This window comes from Nycticebus coucang, chromosome 4 (assembly GCF_027406575.1).
Source record: "Nycticebus coucang isolate mNycCou1 chromosome 4, mNycCou1.pri, whole genome shotgun sequence".
Classification (NCBI taxonomy): Eukaryota; Metazoa; Chordata; class Mammalia; order Primates; family Lorisidae; genus Nycticebus; species Nycticebus coucang.
In genome coordinates, this window is record NC_069783.1 from 86419090 (window position 1) to 86436966 (window position 17877).

Here is a 17877-nt window from a genome sequence, read left to right on the forward strand (position 1 = left end):
ACACTGCCCTGTGAGTGCGGTGGCAGGGCCACAGAAGTCATTCAAACATGAAAGAAGACCACTGCCACGTCTGCAGACCGCTGACTTGGCCGTGGCCTTCTTGGCGTAATAAAATATGGATAAATAATAACTGAGAGTAATAAAAGAATATACATTTCAAAATATTTTCTATTTTCCTACAAATCCATAGGCATTTAAAAATGCAATTAATTTCTTTCTTTTATTTAACCTTGGAACCTGAGCTTTTGGGAACAACTGTCTTCATCATTATAAGTGATTATTTCATGTTTAGTGAAATAATTGGATTATTAAAAAAGGAATTATCAAATTGGATTTTTTAAAAAGGAATTATCTGCCAAGGCCTTATTTCTATAGAATCTATCATTTTGCCAGTTTATAACTCATTTTATTTATTTATTTATTTTTTTGTGGTTTTTGGCCGGGGCTGGGTTTGAACCTGCCACCTCCGGCATATGGGACCGGCGCCCTACTCACTGAGCCACAAGTGCCGCCCTATAACTCATTTTAGATTCTAAAAATAACATTGCTGATTTTCTACTAAACTGCCTCTTCTATATGACAAAATAGGTAATACCTGAAAAAGTCTCTCACTTATTTCTTAGGGCATGCTATTGATTTTTATAGTTATAAAATAATTTATTGGACAGAAGAAAGAAAATAGACTACAAAATACATTTTTCTACTTTTCTATATCATATACGAAGAGCAAACAATCAATACAAAACTTGGCAAAATTGAATGAAAATAAACTTACTTTTGCCCTTTAGAACTCCTAGGGTTCCTTTTTCAACTACTCTATTTTTTTTCCCTTTGAGTCTTTTGGTTTAGATTAATTTAATCCTTTTGTCTCCAAATCCATTTTTGAAGCTGAGTCTAACTTTTGCAGTTGGTGATAAATTTGAAATGCTCTCATTCACCCATCCCCATAAAACTTGTATTTAAGCCTCTCCAAGTTAATATTGGCAATTAGACCCAAATTTCAGAAGGCAATAGAGAAAAATTACTTATGTGCAATATCTAATTGTGTCTCTCAGCCAAAGAAGACCCACACAGCCTTAGCTTAATAGCTTTTCCCTCAACAAAGGCTTCTTTTTGCTGCTGTTATCACTAGACTGATATACAGAGGAAATCCGGCAATTTAGGTGCTGTGTCGATTGACTACCTGCTCTTCCTTGAGATGGACTGATTTTCAGTTCTTTACTCATCTGATTTTTCGAAATAATCCTGTTCTTTTCGGAATTGACCTCGATTTATATCTCGAACATAACCCCCCCCATTCACAACTCTATAAGAAAGAAGACTGGAAAAGTGCACTTCTGCTCTCCTTTCAGCGTGGTGCCCTTCCTTAACTTCTCCCCTACAAAAACCTCCCTCAAAGGGCAGTAAGCCCCTTTCCTAATTCAGTTATTTTGATTTAGAAATCTTAAAAATTAACCGGTAGCTAGCCTCCTGTGGATAGTTTCCTCTCCTGTGTATCCAACCTGGAAATGAAATTTGCTATATCCCTGGCATCCAACTAACAAAAATGCACACAAAGGAACAAAAAGCAAACCAATCAGAACAATTAGAAACGGTGAAGAATGAGTGGAAAAAAATACTCACGTTTGCTCTCCACCTTGGTGCCTGGGCCGAAAGTGAGCCACAGTGAGGACTCTGATACTCGCGCCTCAACAAAAACCTCCCTTTGAAGCCCTTCGTAATCAGATTGGCTATTTCTTTCCCATCCTCCCCATAAATCCTATTCTCCTCACAAACCCAATAATTTTTCTGTTTGCCCGGCTTTTAAGCTGGCTATCATACATTCTGTCATTCACTTTTGAGCCACTAGGAATAGATCATTTAACCAAAATATCACAACCTAGCACAAATGATATATGAACACGAAAACCTCACAAAGAATCGAGCACAGATGTACTTACATTTTATTTCTAGCTTGGTCCCTTTGCCAAAAGTAATCAGAATGATTTGCCTTTAACTTCTCCCTCTACAAAAACCTCCAAAGGGCAGTAAGCCCCTTTCCCAATTCAGTTATTTTGATTTAGAAATCTTAAAAATTAGCCATCAGCTAGCCTCCTGTGGATAATTTCCTCTCCTGTGTATCCAACCTGGAAATGAAATTTGCTATATCCCTGGCATCCAACTAACAAAAATGCACACAAAGGAACAAAAAACAAACCAATCGGAACAATTAGAAACGGTGAAGAATGAGTGGGAAAAAATACTCACGTTTGATTTCCACCTTGGTGCCTGCGCCGAAAGTGTACTCACAGTGGTTTCCCTTAACCTCCTCTCTGTACAAAAACTATGTTCCTTCTGACAAGTGAGGAAGGCTCCATCCAGACACATTATTGTGCTCCCCAGTAGATTTCCAAAGCTATCACTTAGACAAGTTATTTTCACCCAGTGCAGTCATAGAAAATATGCAATCAATTCTCAAGTTTGCCTATAGAACCTCATCTTTAATTTTGCCCTGGAGGATATCACAATCTGGATGCAAAGAGTCAGCTTATAGATCACTTCATAGATCCAGAGACCATAAGACACGGACAACCAAGAAAGGAAAGTTTGGGTTTTACTCACGTTTGATTTCCACCTTGGTCCCTTTACCGAACGTCCACCACAGTGAGAGCTCCCCATCGGCTCACTGTACAAAAACCCTCTCACTGAAGGGGAACAGAGCTCTGGGTCAGCTGCTGAGGCTTAGCTCCCTTTCAGAGCTGGTGTGGAAGCCCTGGGGCTTTTCTGACAAAGCATGTTTCTCTTCCTAGATGAGATCTAAAATCCCAAAAGACAATATGTTTACGTCTATGGCCTTATGGCCTCTCTCCACTTTAGCAGCTTGCCATTTCTGTTACTCATTATTTATTTTTTGGATGGCAGCTGAATGTAAATCACAAAGAAAGGCAAGCACGTTAAAAAAATTGCCACTTTTTTATACGTTTTCCTGGGATGGGGTGGGGAACTTTTGTGAATGATAAACTTCATTTGGTGTAATGATGGAACTCTCAGCGAGTAATGCGTCTAATTAAATGTTGTCTTCCTATTTGAACTTCTTTGCTGTGATGTTGCTTTCAAAAAGGCAGACTAAATATGTATCAAATCAAGGCACATATCTTTGAAATGTGGTTTGGAATTTAGCTACGAATGACATGTACACAAATATGAAGAACAACAGAGCAGAAAAGTAGACTTTGGTTGCTTGGTCTGTTGACACAGGAAAGGCCGAGCTCACGTCTTACTGAGATGAGCAGGGGCATGCCATCTTTGGAGCTACCCTAGTGGCATGCCATCGTGTTCCACAGTAACTCCATCAAGGACACTGAAGACCTCCTTTTGTTTTGAGTCCAGCTTATTGTAGTCTTGTTTGTCTCCGAACCCAACCCCTTCCATACATTGCTCCTGCCACCCTAAACTCCTTACAGTTCTTCTATGGCCTCCAGCTTTTACAAAATACTCTAACTGCTCAGAAACACCTTTGCCAAGCTGGGTTAGCTTGTGAACAGCTCATTGTCTTTCAATATTCAAAATGCAGAGAGACCTTCTCTCAGATTTTACCCAAGCAGGTGACTGACTTTGTAGAGAACAGGGACAGGTCACTGGGCCTAGAATGCCTAATTGTTCTGACCTGCCGTGAAATTCTCTTTTACTCTACTAGATTGTGTTTTAGTGTTTTATTTGCCTTGTGTTCGGGAGGCCCAGTATTTTCACCTGGCAAATGTTCAACTAACATTTTCAGAATGAATGATAAAACAATGAATAATTGAAAATCAATAACAGATCAGAGATGATAAATTATAATAGTTCAAAGACTAATACTGACCACTGAAATAGTAAGTTTTACAAGAGAAAACTTTAGCTGTTAATATAAACATTAGGGGTAGGTTTATCTGATTCTGTCACTGGGAGCTTTGCTAGTTGCCTTGAATAGTAGAAAAAGCAGTGGGCACACTAAAAGCCCTGACTTAAGCATTATACAAGGTGTCCAGGTAACAAAAACATTTGTACTTGACTAATATTTTGAAATGATAATAAGAAATGAATAAGCAATAGATATCACTAGAAGTTAAGGAAGGGAAGGGATCAAGTTGGAGGTAAAGAGAAGAGAAAAATTGGCAAGTGGAAATTAAATGTGTAAAATAGCTACCAAGAACATAGTTAACATGGATCCTAATAGGATAAAAAGTTATTTTCTTGGTAAAGATACATGTAATACCAATTATAAAGGTTGACATTTACTGAGCACTTACAAAGTGCCAGACAATATATGTAGATGACCACACTTACTTTTCTCCAAGACTCCATGAACTATAAACTAGAAACTAATATTATCCTCTATTTTGTATGTGTAAAAAAGAGGTCAAGTGCCTGGCTATTGGCAGTAAGTGGCAGAGCTGGGATCTGAACCCAGAGCCCATGTACCTAACTGTGCTATACTAAAGATTTGACTCTGGGAGTAAAATCACCCAACAGAAGCAGCATCACAGCAGGAAATGCTTGGGTTGGGGAAGGAAAAGGGAACTTCTTAGACTGTCTCAGGGTTGGAAATGACTGGATACATATACCTAGATTGTATATATAAGACCATGCATGGAAATGTTGTTTAAAGATGGAAAATAACTAAAATATCTACAAATAGGACTTTGGTTAACCTAGTTATTTTAAAACTTTATAATGGAGCATAAACAGCCAATAAGTTTCCTTTACATCAGTAACAATGTATGAAGTAGCTTTCCATCTAGTCACATGGAAAGTCACAGTCAGTGGCCTGAACAGTAAGTGTGGTGTGGTGTCATAATCCCATTTCAACTGATTTTATATCTCATTCTTAAAGGATATGCAAACCATGCTCCTGGGATTACAGAGGGGCAACGACGACACTTTCCCTTTCTATTCTTCTGTATGTAGATGACCACACTTACTTTTCTCCAAGACTCCATGAACTATGAACTAGAAACTAATATTATCCTCTATTTTGTATGTGCATGTTAGATTATTTGGTTTTTAAAAAATTAATTAAATGTGTTAAGTTTATAATGTTTAGAAAAAATAAAGCTGTACTAATTTTGAAAAAAGGTAAACTCTGATGTTGCTGGGTAGCATTCTCAGTATTCCTGTGCAGTGTGTAAATATAACTTTTTAGGTGGTGTATGCACACATGCACAAGTTTCATCAATCAAACACTTTTATTTTATTTTTTTTTTTGGCCAGGACCGGGTTTGAACCCGCCACCTCCAGTATATGGGGCCTGCACCCTACACCTCTGAGCCACAGGCACTGCCCGATCAAATACTTTTCTATGATCTTTAAATTGAAAGTGCCAAAAAAAGTTGAGAGATTTCCTAGCTCTGTACAGGAAATACTCAAAAGTAGATGTGTGTGGCAGAAATAAGAATGAAAAAGATATACTATGGACAGGGCAACCACTAACTATTACAAAGTAGCACTTCTTACTAATAAAAGATGATTATTAGAAGAACCATTGTGGCAAAAACTATTTTATCAGCCACACACAGTGGTGATCCTTAGGAATTGTTGTTGTGATCTTTGTAGTAACATAAAATGGATCACTGAGAAGTGGTTGAGATCCTCAGAATGTGAGTGGTTTGTTACACGAAAGCAAAAGACGTCTCAGAAGCAGTGGTGAGCACTATTATTTTATAGTGTTTATGGTGCACACGGATGAGATCAATGTAGTGAGGAAAGGCAAAGTGTCAGTAAGACGATCTGACAGGTTCTTGAATTTAATGTATGACAGTGATGGAAATAGACCATCTTAGGAAGCTGTCCACCAACTCATCCCTGAAGCTTTCTGTTTGATCCTCAGCAAAGTCAGATTCTCAGAATAAATTCTAAACTGCTGTGGAGGGGAGAGAGAGAAGGAGAGGAAGGGAAAGAGAAGGGGAGGAAGGGAGAGAGAAGGAGAGGAAGGGAGAGAGAAGGGGAGGAAGGGAGGGAGAAGGGGAGGAAGGGAGGGAGAAGGGGAGGAAGGGAGGGAGAAGGGGAGGAAGGGAGGGAGAAGGGGAGGAAGGGAGAGAGAAGGGGAGGAAGGGAGGGAGAAGGGGAGGAAGGGAGGGAGAAGGGGAGGAAGGGAGGGAGAAGGGGAGGAAGGGAGAGAGAAGGGGAGGAAGGGAGGGAGAAGGGGAGGAAGGGAGGGAGAAGGGGAGGAAGGGAGGGAGAAGGGGAGGAAGGGAGGGAGAAGGGGAGGAAGGGAGGGAGAAGGAGAGGAAGGGAAAGAGAAGGGGAGGAGGGAGGGAGAAGGGGAGGAAGGGAGGGAGAAGGGGAGGAAGGGAGAGAGAAGGGGAGGAAGGGAGGGAGAAGGGGAGGAAGGGAGGGAGAAGGGGAGGAAGGGAGGGAGAAGGGGAGGAAGGGAGGGAGAAGGGGAGGAAGGGAGGGAGAAGGGGAGGAAGGGAGAGAGAAGGAGAGGAAGGGAGAGAGAAGGGGAAGAAGGGAGAGAGAAGGAGAGGAAGGGAGAGAGAAGGGGAGGAAGGGAGGGAGAAGGGGAGGAAGGGAGGGAGAAGGGGAGGAAGGGAGGGAGAAGGGGAGGAAGGGAGGGAGAAGGGGAGGAAGGGAGAGAGAAGGAGAGGAAGGGAGGGAGAAGGGGAGGAAGGGAGGGAGAAGGGGAGGAAGGGAGGGAGAAGGGGAGGAAGGGAGGGAGAAGGGGAGGAAGGGAGAGAGAAGGAGAGGAAGGGAGAGAGAAGGGGAGGAAGGGAGAGAGAAGGGGAAGAAGGGAGAGAGAAGGAGAGGAAGGGAGAGAGAAGGGGAGGAAGGGAGGGAGAAGGGGAGGAAGGGAGGGAGAAGGGGAGGAAGGGAGGGAGAAGGGGAGGAAGGGAGGGAGAAGGGGAAGAAGGGAGAGAGAAGGAGAGGAAGGGAGGGAGAAGGGGAGGAAGGGAGAGAGAAGGAGAGGAAGGGAGAGAGAAGGGGAGGAAGGGAGAGAGAAGGGGAAGAAGGGAGAGAGAAGGAGAGGAAGGGAGGGAGAAGGGGAGGAAGGGAGGGAGAAGGGGAGGAAGGGAGAGAGAAGGGGAGGAAGGGAGAGAGAAGGGGAGGAAGGGAGAGAGAAGGGGAGGAAGGGAGGGAGAAGGGGAGGAAGGGAGAGAGAAGGAGAGGAAGGGAGAGAGAGGGGAGAAAGGGAGGGAGAAGGGGAGGAAGGAAGGGAGAAGGAGAGGAAGGGAAAGAGAAGGGGAGGAAGGAAGGGAGAAGGAGAGGAAGGAAGGGAGAAGGGGAGGAAGGGAGAGAGAAGGGGAGGAAGGGAGGGAGAAGGGGAGGAAGGGAGGGAGAGAGAGAAAAAGCCAGTGTACCTTAATGCATATATATAAATAATCCTGAAAATAATCTTAATACTGTTCTTCAGGTCTAAAATTTCAAGAAACATCAACTTTTGCCTTTTATTTGACAAAATTAACTAGCCTATTTGAGGAAGATCCCTTTATATCACTAACACACAGCAGATTACCTGCTATGTCAGGGGACACAAGGGCACAATTTTGCCCTTTGCACGGTTTGAAGGATGGTGGCCTCCCTGGCTCTGGAATATGTGTATCTGATATCCATCTTCAAGTCTGTAGTTCAGTATTTTTTTTCCCCAGCTCATTGGTCATGGTGGGGTCTGAAGAAGGTGATTCTTTTAGCTGCAGCTTGACTCCTCCAAGGACTTTAACTCTGTCATTTTTACTCATGTATGCTGATATCCCACAAGGAAAGAAGGAGCTTCCATGGCTCACAGCCAGTGGCTCTTAGAACCTGATCAATTGCTGTACTCCCAGCTAGAGTGTCACGAGTGGATATTTGTCCTGGATCCCCAGAGGTAAAGCTGGCCCATTAGCCAGGAAAGAGGGAATCCAAGGAGGTCATTTCAGAAATAACTGCTGCTTTGCCTCATCATGTCAGGTCTGTTTCTCTCATCTCTGAAGAAAGGTGTGCTGGCAGAAAGAACTGAAGTCCTTTGTCTGGCTGTGGGCAAATGTATGAGTCAAGAACACGACCCAGGATTCTGGTTCCACTCTGGAAAATGAAGAGGCTCATCTTGTTTTCAAGAGGATGGCAGGGTTGTAGGTATTTTTTGACTTCTTCAGTAAGACAGCACCAACTGTGTCAGAGCTTACTACCCTTAGAGAGGCTTAGCTGCTAAGATTTACATATTGGGTGTTGTGGTTTCCGGTGCATACCGCACAGGGGATGGGCCGTTCAAGCTCTGTCGTGGAGCTCCCTTCCCTCCCCACCTGCCTACTTGGCACCCAGTCCCGTGTCCTTGGGGGACTGTGGTTGGGCCAGCTCTGGCTGCAGTTGTGAAATCAATGAGATGGGGCTTGGTTTTTCAGACCTCCAGATGCCCTGATTATCCTGGCTGAGGCTAGAGTTCCCAGCCTGGAAGGGAGAACAGGAGGAGGGCAGGCCCACAGAAACAACCAACCAACATGATTGAAACAGGAGTAAGTTGGACTTTTAAGTTCAATTTAATGTGTCTGTCCTCCACTCTCTCAAAATTCCTTTTGCAATGACAGAAAAAATATAAAACTGAGAATAAATTTATTTTGTGGTTGAAGAATTATGAAAGGTCCTATTAGAAGGAAAACACTTTGGACACTCCAGAGATTTAAAGCATGGACTCAGGATAGGTGTGGTGGCTCACACCTGTAATCCTAGCACTCTGGGGTGTTGAGGTGGGTGGACTGCTTGAGCTCACAAGTTTGAGACCAGCCCGAACAAGAGCAAGACCCTGTCTCTACTAAAAATAGAAAAACTGGGGCAAGAGGATTGCTTGAGCTTGGAGGTTGCTGTAAGCTATGATGATGCAAAGACACTCTACCTGGGGCGACAGCTTGAGACTCTGTCTCAAACTAAACAAAACAAAACATGGAATTGAATTGATAGAATAACTGGAATCTACAAATTTTTATTCCATTGCAAAAATAGAAGGAGTCCTTGAAACAGCCAACTTCAGTTTTCCCATAAAGCCTTGGGAAAAACATACTTCAGTGTCATCAGGGAGTAGGCAGGAAAAGGTGGAATAACACCTTGGTCACCTGTGCTGGGTGCAGACAGGTTGGCCTTCCTGCTTCAGGCTGTGCGAATAGTGATTGAAATAAAAAGGATGAACAAGCATTCAATAGCTATGAGATAAGAAACTTCTGAAACACTAGAAGAAAAAAAATGGACAAATAAAATTAAGCCAATCCAGTAAAATTCATGAAAAGGGAATCAAAAATCAAGAGGCAAGCAAGTCCAAATATAAAAGTCATAAAGAATAATCAATGTTAAGTTATCTATAACTTGAAAATAAAAATAATGCCAAAAGATGACTATGTGTCTTTTAAAGGTCATTTGATTTACTAGAGAAATTAAATTTGTTTGATTTCTATTTACTAAAGATTTAAAACTAGATTCTTAAAAAGTTATGTGTTAACCTAGAGAAAACTGATTACCATGAAAATGATAAATGATTCATTTTTGGGGGAGATAGAGCCTCACTCTGTCATCCTGGGTAGAGTATAGTGGCGTCATCATAGCTCACTGCAACTTCAAACTCCTGGGCTCAAGCTATTCTCTTGCCACAGCCTCCTAGAGTACTAAGATTATAGGCGTGAACTACCATGCCCCGCACCCTAATAAATGATTCTTTTTTTTTTTTTTTTGAGACAGAGTCTCATTTTGTCACCCTCAGTAGAGTGCCATGCATCATAGCTCAGAGCAACCTCAAACTCTTGGATTCAAGCAATCCTCTTGCCTTAGCCTCCCAAATAGTTGGGACTATAGGCGCCCACCACAATGCCCAGCTATTTTTTTAGAGATGGGGTCTTGCTCTTGCTCAGGCTGGTCTTGAACTCATGAGCTCAAGTGATCTGCCCTCCTCAGCATCCCAGAGTGCTAGGATTACAGGCATAAGCCATTGATAAATGATTCTTAACTGTAGAGAAGATAAACCCAATGCCTGTTGTTTTATTGCTCAGTAGGACAGAAATAAGTTTTGCATCTTATTTAGTAATCTTCCAGCATTAATAGATTTGTATGTATGTGTGTGCACATAAGTTTGTATTTGTGTGTTAGGTATATATGTATATAACAGCCAGTGATAAAGCTGGTTCAAAGAAGGATATCCATGGTTTTACTTTCTGGGGTTTCAGTTAGTCACCCATGGTCAATTGTGGTCTAAAAATATTAAATGGAGGCTCGGTGCCCAGAGCACAGTGGTTATGGTGCCAGTCACATATGCTGAGGGTGGCGGGTTTGAACCCGGCCTGGGCCAGCTAAACAACTGCAACAAAAAAATCGCTGGGTGTTAAAGCGGGCACCTGTAGTCGCAGCTACTTGGGAAGCTGAGGCATGAGAATCACTTACGCCCAAGAATGCGAGGTTGCTGTGAGCTGTGATGCTACGGCACTCTACCGAGGGCAACATAGTGAGACTCTGTCTTTAGTTTAAACAAAACAAAACAAAAAAATGAAATGGAAAATCTAGAAAAAACAATTCCTTTTAAATGGAGCTCCTTTCTTAGTAGTGTGATGAAATCTCATGTACTTCCTGCTCTTTCTTGCTCTGGAGTGAATCATTCCTTTGTCCAGAGTCTCCACGCTGTCCACACTACCCTCCTATTAGTTTCTTAGCAGCCGTCTTGGTCATCAGATCGAATCCCCTGGCATCCCAGTTCTTGTGTTCAAGTCACCCTTATTTTACTTAATTGTTCTACTTTATTATTAGTTGTTGTTAATTAGTTATGACCAATTAATAAATTAAACCTTATAACCAGTATGTATACATAGAAAAGACATAATATATGTATATAGGATTGAATATGTAATAGTACAGGCATTCACTGAGAGTCTTGGAATGTAACCCTGGAGGATAAGGGGTGACTACTGTTTATATAAATTAAGGAGTTCTTCAAAGATCTACCTCAAGGTGGGGCATGGTGGCTCATACCTGAAACTCTAGAAGGCTGAGGTGGGAGGATCACTTTAGCTCAGGAGTTCCAGACCAGCTCAAGCAAATGAGACCCTCATTTTTGCTAAAAAAAAAAAAAAAAAAAAAGAAAAATTATCCAGTGCAGTGGCAGATGCCTGTAGTTTCAGCTACTTGGGATGCTGAGGCAGGAGGATCACTTGACCCCAGGAATTTGAGGTTCCTGTGAGCTAGTCTGATGCCATGGCACTCTAACCTGGGCAACAAAGTGAGACTCTGTCTCAAAATAAAAAAGCAAAAACAAAAAACCTACCTCCTCTAAAAGAACTTAATAGATGGCAGTTTTCTGGAAGTTTTTTAATTCTTTTTTTTCTTCCTATGTCAAGAAGATATACAAATATGAAACACCTTTCAACTCATTTTCTGCACTGGCGTAACTTTGATACATTAGCTAGTCTAGAGGTCTGGAGTGTAGTCCACAGAAGAAATCTAGGACCACCACTGATTGTAAGGGATCATCTCTATTCCTTGAATCTTAAATCCAATAATTTCATGAAAAGAAAAGGTAGAGATTTAGTCAACTCTTGTAATTGCCTGAGCAGGAGTCTGGAGAAGTGTTATGCTGAAGGGCAGGTGCCAAAATTAATAAGCAAAACCCAGAGAAGTCCATCCAAATGTAAGACATAAGCACCAGTACACATCAACCCGGAGGCAAAACTGGGATCATAAGAACAGCCACACCCAGCAGGTCCCTGGCCCCTGTCTCCACCTAGGATAGCAAATCCTCCAATTCCATGAAAAAAAATATTCTTCACCCTCCTCTTATTATTGATGGGTTTCAGAGGGCAAAGAGGGAGGGCTTGCATTTAACGTTGTGTCCTCTGTGGCTAACAAGTGCCTGGCATAGGGTTGTTCAATGAATGAATGAAATGAATAAGAATTGTTCAGCAGCCACATGGCACTTGCCATTTTTTTTTCTCCTCAGTTTCTCTGGCATTGTCTAGCAGTTAGCCTAGGTAGTCTCTGAAACCCTGAAAACTGCCCTTGATGGTGGTGGTATCCTTACCTGGGATTGTCTCTGCCTGTAGCTGATTTTGGCTTCTTCTTCTTTTTTTTTTTTAACGTTAGACTGAATAATGAAAAGACTTGGTGCTCTTTTGAAGGGGTTTTGTAGGATTGAAGACTGTTTGAACTGGAAGAGACAAACTATGTCTGTCTCAGTTGATAATTGCTGGAGTTCATTGGTGCACGGTTGATAATTATGTTGTGGGCACATGAGATAGGATAAAGGGTCCCTAAAGAAGATGGCGACCTGAGTATCTTATTAAATATTTTCCAGATTGGTACTGGGCCTCTTTTGTCCACTGTCATGACAACCTCAGCCCAAGGGGAGCTATGGCCTAATTATACCTTCTAGAGAAGGAGGGAAGTGACTGAGGTGGGGGGGACAAATTGAGGCAGTGAGACCTATGTGGGGACATCATACAGAAAGAAGGTGACAAGTATAGAACATCCTTTCTTCTGTATGGGTCTTCTCTGTTCTAACCTTAGCAAAGTTACTGATGATTATTACGTCTTTCTGTGGGATTCAGCCCCCTCTGATAGTCTCAGCAGCAGGACAGAAGTTGGGCCTGCTAGTTCAGGTGGTGATGGGTGTGAGTCTGTGAGTTCCAGTCAGGTTAGCCCTGCTCAAGCCAAGGGGATGAAATGCTACCGTTGGAGGTTAAATGTGAAGGATGATCTCTAGTGAAATTGCAGTAGGCACCGGCTAGCATAGAATGAAAATGAAAGTGCATGTACTCCTAGTGTCTGAAACTGTAGGCAATGAAGGAACAGACTGTTTTACAGATTCCCTGTTTTTCATTGGTTCGAGACCTTAACTTGAAGCTCAGGAAATTCACGCTACAGGATGGCATGTTGTTTATGAGGCATCTAACAACAATGCATGAAACAGAATGTTTAATTATTAAGGAACTGATGATACATGAAGAAAAAGTAATCCAGGGCCACTCAGTGTCTATGAAAGAAGGATCTTCTTCCCAGAGGAAGAATCCTGTCTTGAGGGGTGGCTGGGCAGGACTGCGGCTCTCTCTGCTCTGCCTCCTGGTGGCCGAGTGGCTCAGCTGCAGCTGCCAAGTCCCCCTTTACTGGGAAAGGGCTTTTTGCCTGCTTACCAAGAATAAAGCAGGTGTTTAGTAAACGCAAGATACCTTTGGCGTTTACTATGTGAGTAATTATAAATATAAATTTGTTAAAGACTCTTAACAATTTTGATGTCCTCACTTGTTAGCCAAACTTTAGTTGTGTATTTAAACTATTGAATTTTCTACCTAAGGGTGATAATACTTCCTTATATTATTGTGGCTGGTGCATTTCGTTTTGCTTTTTGAAAGTTCAAAAAGACTTTTTCTCCCAGAAAGATGTGGTATAAGCATTTTACCCTATTTCTCTCATTAAATACAAATCAAAATCCTGGACATCATATGTGAAACAAACGACAAAGACTGAAAAGTGAAGAGACAGTGAAGACCCAAGGGACAGCACAGTGGTGAATCCCCCAAGGGTTTTCTTTTTGCCTAATGTAACCAAGAAATTGAGAACCCAGAAACACCAGCAGGTACAGACAAAAAATCTCCAGCAAAAGCTGGAGTCAAAAGATAAGGAAAGGAGAACCCTAGTAAGACAGAAAACTTTTAGATAATTGCTCTACTCCATTCAAACACCATGAAAAACTGCCTTCTGGGTGATGCCTGTGGCTTGGTGGGTAGGGTGATGGCCCCATATACTGAGGGTGGCAGGTTCAAACTCTGCCCTGGCCAAACTGCAACAAAAAAATAGCCGGGCATTGTGGTGGGTGCCTGTAGTTCCAGCTACTTGGGAGGCTGAGGCAGGAGAATCCCCTAAGCCCAGGAGTTGGAGGTTGCTGTGAGCTGTGATGCCACAGCACTCTACTGAGGGTGATAAAGTAAAACTCTGTCTCCAGAAAAAAAAAAAAAAGAAAGAAAAGAAAAAGAAAAACTGCCTTCTCCTACACCCCAGTTCAGGCCCTATGGGGACCCTAGACGTCTACACTAGTGAGGCTGTCATGCCTTTCTGGATGTCTTGAGAGAAGAAGGAGTGAGGGTCTGGACGCCCATCTTCCCCTGGGTTGTAATGGGGCCTTGTGTCTTATTCACTGTGACATCAGCAGAGACCACAGGGCAGCCTGGACATTCCCTATCCTGTGGTGGCAAGGTGCCCCTCCTCTTTCCCCTCCTGGTGGGGTGGTGATGGAGGAGGCCTTGTGGAGGGTTAGGACCCTTATTGCCCAGAGGTGATAAAACCACCTCCACCATGGTGTCAATGGAAGCCATAAGGGAAGCAGTGATGATACACTTCTGCCTCTTCTAGCCAGGGAGGTGTCAGCAGAAGCCTAGGGACTCGGCCCCCTCTGATAGTCTCAGCAGCAGGTGGAGATCTGGGATCCTCACCTCTGCCCAGCAATAATGAGGAGCCTCTCTATCCCCAGAAATCAGTGGAGACCAAGTGGGGCACATAGACTTCTATTCCTGCCCAACAGTAACAAGGCTGTACTCCTGACTTCTGCCAGAATGGTGCAAGGGGAAGCTTGCTGAGATAGGTTTAAATAAAATCTGGAGTCCCATGATACTGTGAGAGTCCAGATTTCAATTGAAAATCACTCATCACACCAAGAACCAGGAAAATCTCAACTTTAATGCGACAATTACAGATGTTAATACTAATATAACAAGAGATGTTAGGATCATCTGAAAATGATGTTAAATTTAACATCATAAGAATACTTAAAACTCAACATTGCCATAAACCAGTAATATCAGAAATCCACATTTCTAGAATACTCCAAACAGCAGCAGCAAAATACATGTTTTTTTCAAGTGTGCATGGAACATATATGAAGATTAGAAAATTTGTTCATGGGAGGAAGGGCAAGATGGCTGACTGGAGCCAGCTTTCAACAGAAGCTCCCATCCAGAGGGAAGGATAATGACCAGAGAGTTCCCAATAAAGCTAAAGATCCAGAGCCGAGCTAAGAAAAAAGAGTGACAAGTGCACGTCACCACTGCTGAGGCAAGCTGTGATTCCAAGGAAGCAAATTTCAGGTACAAAACTCATCCCAAGATGTGGAGCAGTGTACAGTGAAGCGGAGGCAGAGTGGCTCTGCGAGCTCCTCTCCACTTTCCCATAGAGAAACCCTGACTGGCTGCTGAGGGTGAGCCACACACATGCCCTCACCCCAGGAAGCCCACGAGGTCACTAATATATGACAAAGGCTTTGTCGCAGTTCATCTTCCTCCCTGTGTATTTTCCATTTGCCTTCCTGGGTTAAATGAATGGAGTAGAATTTCTAACAAATTGAATAATATCTAAAATATATTTTTTCAGGCCTTCATTTGGTTTCTCCCTTCTGCTGCACATCATTTTCTTCCAGGGACCAGCTTCCTTCTTGACTCCTTCCCAGAAGCCCTTGCTACTGAGGCTCCCATCCAGAAGGAGAGTTACAGGACAGAAATTTAGCAAGTAACCTGGTGGATTTGAGCTTCACCAAGAGAGAAGGTTGAAGAACGCACATCAACCCCGCTGAGGCAAGCTACAACCCCAAGGATACAAACAAAAAATACAAAATCCATCACCAAGTTGACAGGAGTCCCCTCCCCCATGAGAATGGCTTGGACTGCCCCACAAACAAGCAAGCAGAGTTCAAAGATCCTCCCACTACACTCCATGGGAGAGACCCTCTAAAAACTGGACCTACCTCCCCTACTAGGGTGCCACAGCGTTCTCCTGCCAGGCATAAAACTGTATAAAACTGTATGTATTCTCTACCTGCAAATATGAGCTCCCAGCCCTCCCCTCCACTTTCACTCTGAGGTCTGGAGGCCTGTCCCCCAGGAGTCCAGATTCTTGGGTGATTTCTTGAGGGGTGTGGACAGTGCCTAAACTGCAGCTGGTCAGTGCTGACTCTGCGGCATGGGAGTGAGGAGAGGATGGTCAGCTGAGAGGGAACCACACCGGAACGGCGGTGCCCCGAGGCGCAGAGCAGCTGCCGTTTTTTAGCAACAATAGGGCTCACTCCTGGATATTCTGAAGCCACACCCCCTGTCTCCCTGGGCAACCAGAGGAGGCCAGGCATCTACTGAGGTGGCAACCACCACGGAACAGATCTGGGATGGAAATGCAGGCCCCATGAGTAAAGGGTTTGCCTGAGGCGGTACTGGACTGGGTGAAATGCAGGGACTAGAAATGCACTCACAGACCTGGGAAGTTCCCAGGGCAGGGCTGACCCAGAGGACCACTTTACTGAGCCTAAGAGGCACCCGGCCCTCGGGGGATCGTCAGCCTATAGACAAAGGAAGACGGGAGGCTAGAACTGACAGGTAATCGGATACAAACCTGCAGGAGCAAAGACAGGGAATGAGGAGCAGGCTCTGGGAACTCAAAACAGCTTCTCTTCTGCAGGGGCATTTAGCAGGGACAGAAAAAATTCCCACGAAGTTGTTCTGTTCTGTTCTGTCAGTAACATCAATCAGGGGCGGGGCTGGAACTGAGTGAACACCCCCCAGCCTCCATCAAGTTCCTGAGGTTGTTAGGCCTCACCTCCCCCTGCTAGATAGAGGCAGAGTGCAGTGGCCTGGTTGAGCCAAAATAGATTTTCTTGTGATTCAGGCAGGTACAAACCCCTGGAGTATCTATTCACTACAGGCAACTGGGTCAAAGCCCTGTGGGACTATCAGTGACTGGGTGTGACAGAGGTGCAAGGTGGGGAAGGAGGCATCGACCATCCCAGACTGATCTATTTGCTGGGTGGGTCCTCCTGACTCCACACAGCACTGGAGCAAGCCATATCAGAGTAGTCACCAGACCCCTGTGATGCAGTTGCCAGAGACCTTTTAAACTCTCCCGCCTGAGACAGGTGCTCACTGAGACAATTGATTTGGAGCTTTTGAACAGAGACAATCACCTGAGGACTATTCAGGTGGTGTCCTGGGAGTGTGGTTGTAGGAAGGTTTGATTTTACTTTTCCAATTGTTGCCTGTGGGGGGCGGGGTGACTTAACTGCTGGTATTTCTCCACAGCTGAGACTTCAACCCAGAGTAACTGTTTCACTAGGGTCAAACAGAGACCAGCTGAAAATAAGACAGAACCGCTTAGCCCCACCACACTAAAAAGTTCCCCAGTTTCTCAGGCCATAGCACTGTATGGGACCTCAACAAAGCTCCAGGGGAAAAATCAAATGGTGTAAAACAATCATGGGGTGGAATCAGTGAGAAAACTCTGGTAACATGAATAACCAGAATAGATCAACTCCCCCAAGGAAAGATATGGCAGATGTAACTGAAGATCCCATTCATAAACATCTGGCCGAGATGTCAGAAATCATATTCAGAATTTGGATTGCAAACAAGATTAATAAAATGGAGGAAAATTTGGAATTAGACATGCGAGCAGCAATTCAAAAGTCGGAATTAGAAAATTGAGGAGAAATTCAAAAGTTGTCTCAAGAATTTAACGAATTTAAAGACAAAACCACCAAAGACTTTGACGCACTGAAGCAAGAATTTGCAGCTCTCAAAGATCTGAAAAATACAGTAGAATCCCTCAATAACAGAGTGGAGCAAGCAGAAGAAAGGATTTCTGACATTGAAGACAAAGCCTTTGAACGCTCACAAACTCTCAAAGAGGAAGAGAAATGAAGAGCAAAAACAGATCATAATCTCAGAGAGCTCTGGGATAATTTGAAGATGGCTAATATCAACCTCATTGGAATCCCTGAAAGTGATGAAGTGGCCTCACAAGGCACAGAAAACCTTCTCCATGAAATTATGAAAGATAATTTTCCAGACATGCCAAGACATTCTGAAATTCAGATAGCAGACAGTTTCAGAACCCCAGCATGACTCAATCTGAATAAGACATCCCCCAGGCATATCATAATTAACTTCA

At 43.4% G+C, this 17877-nt stretch overlaps 1 gene segment (V, D, J or C); it reads right to left on the reverse strand.

The window, feature by feature from the left end:
- LOC128584507 (immunoglobulin kappa variable 2-28-like) overlaps positions 1–17877 on the reverse strand; it is a 127857-nt gene that overhangs the window by 2846 nt on the left and 107134 nt on the right. Inside the window, 1 exon segment of the V gene segment in view lies at positions 1624–1661. Within this exon segment, the coding sequence occupies positions 1624–1661 (38 nt within the window).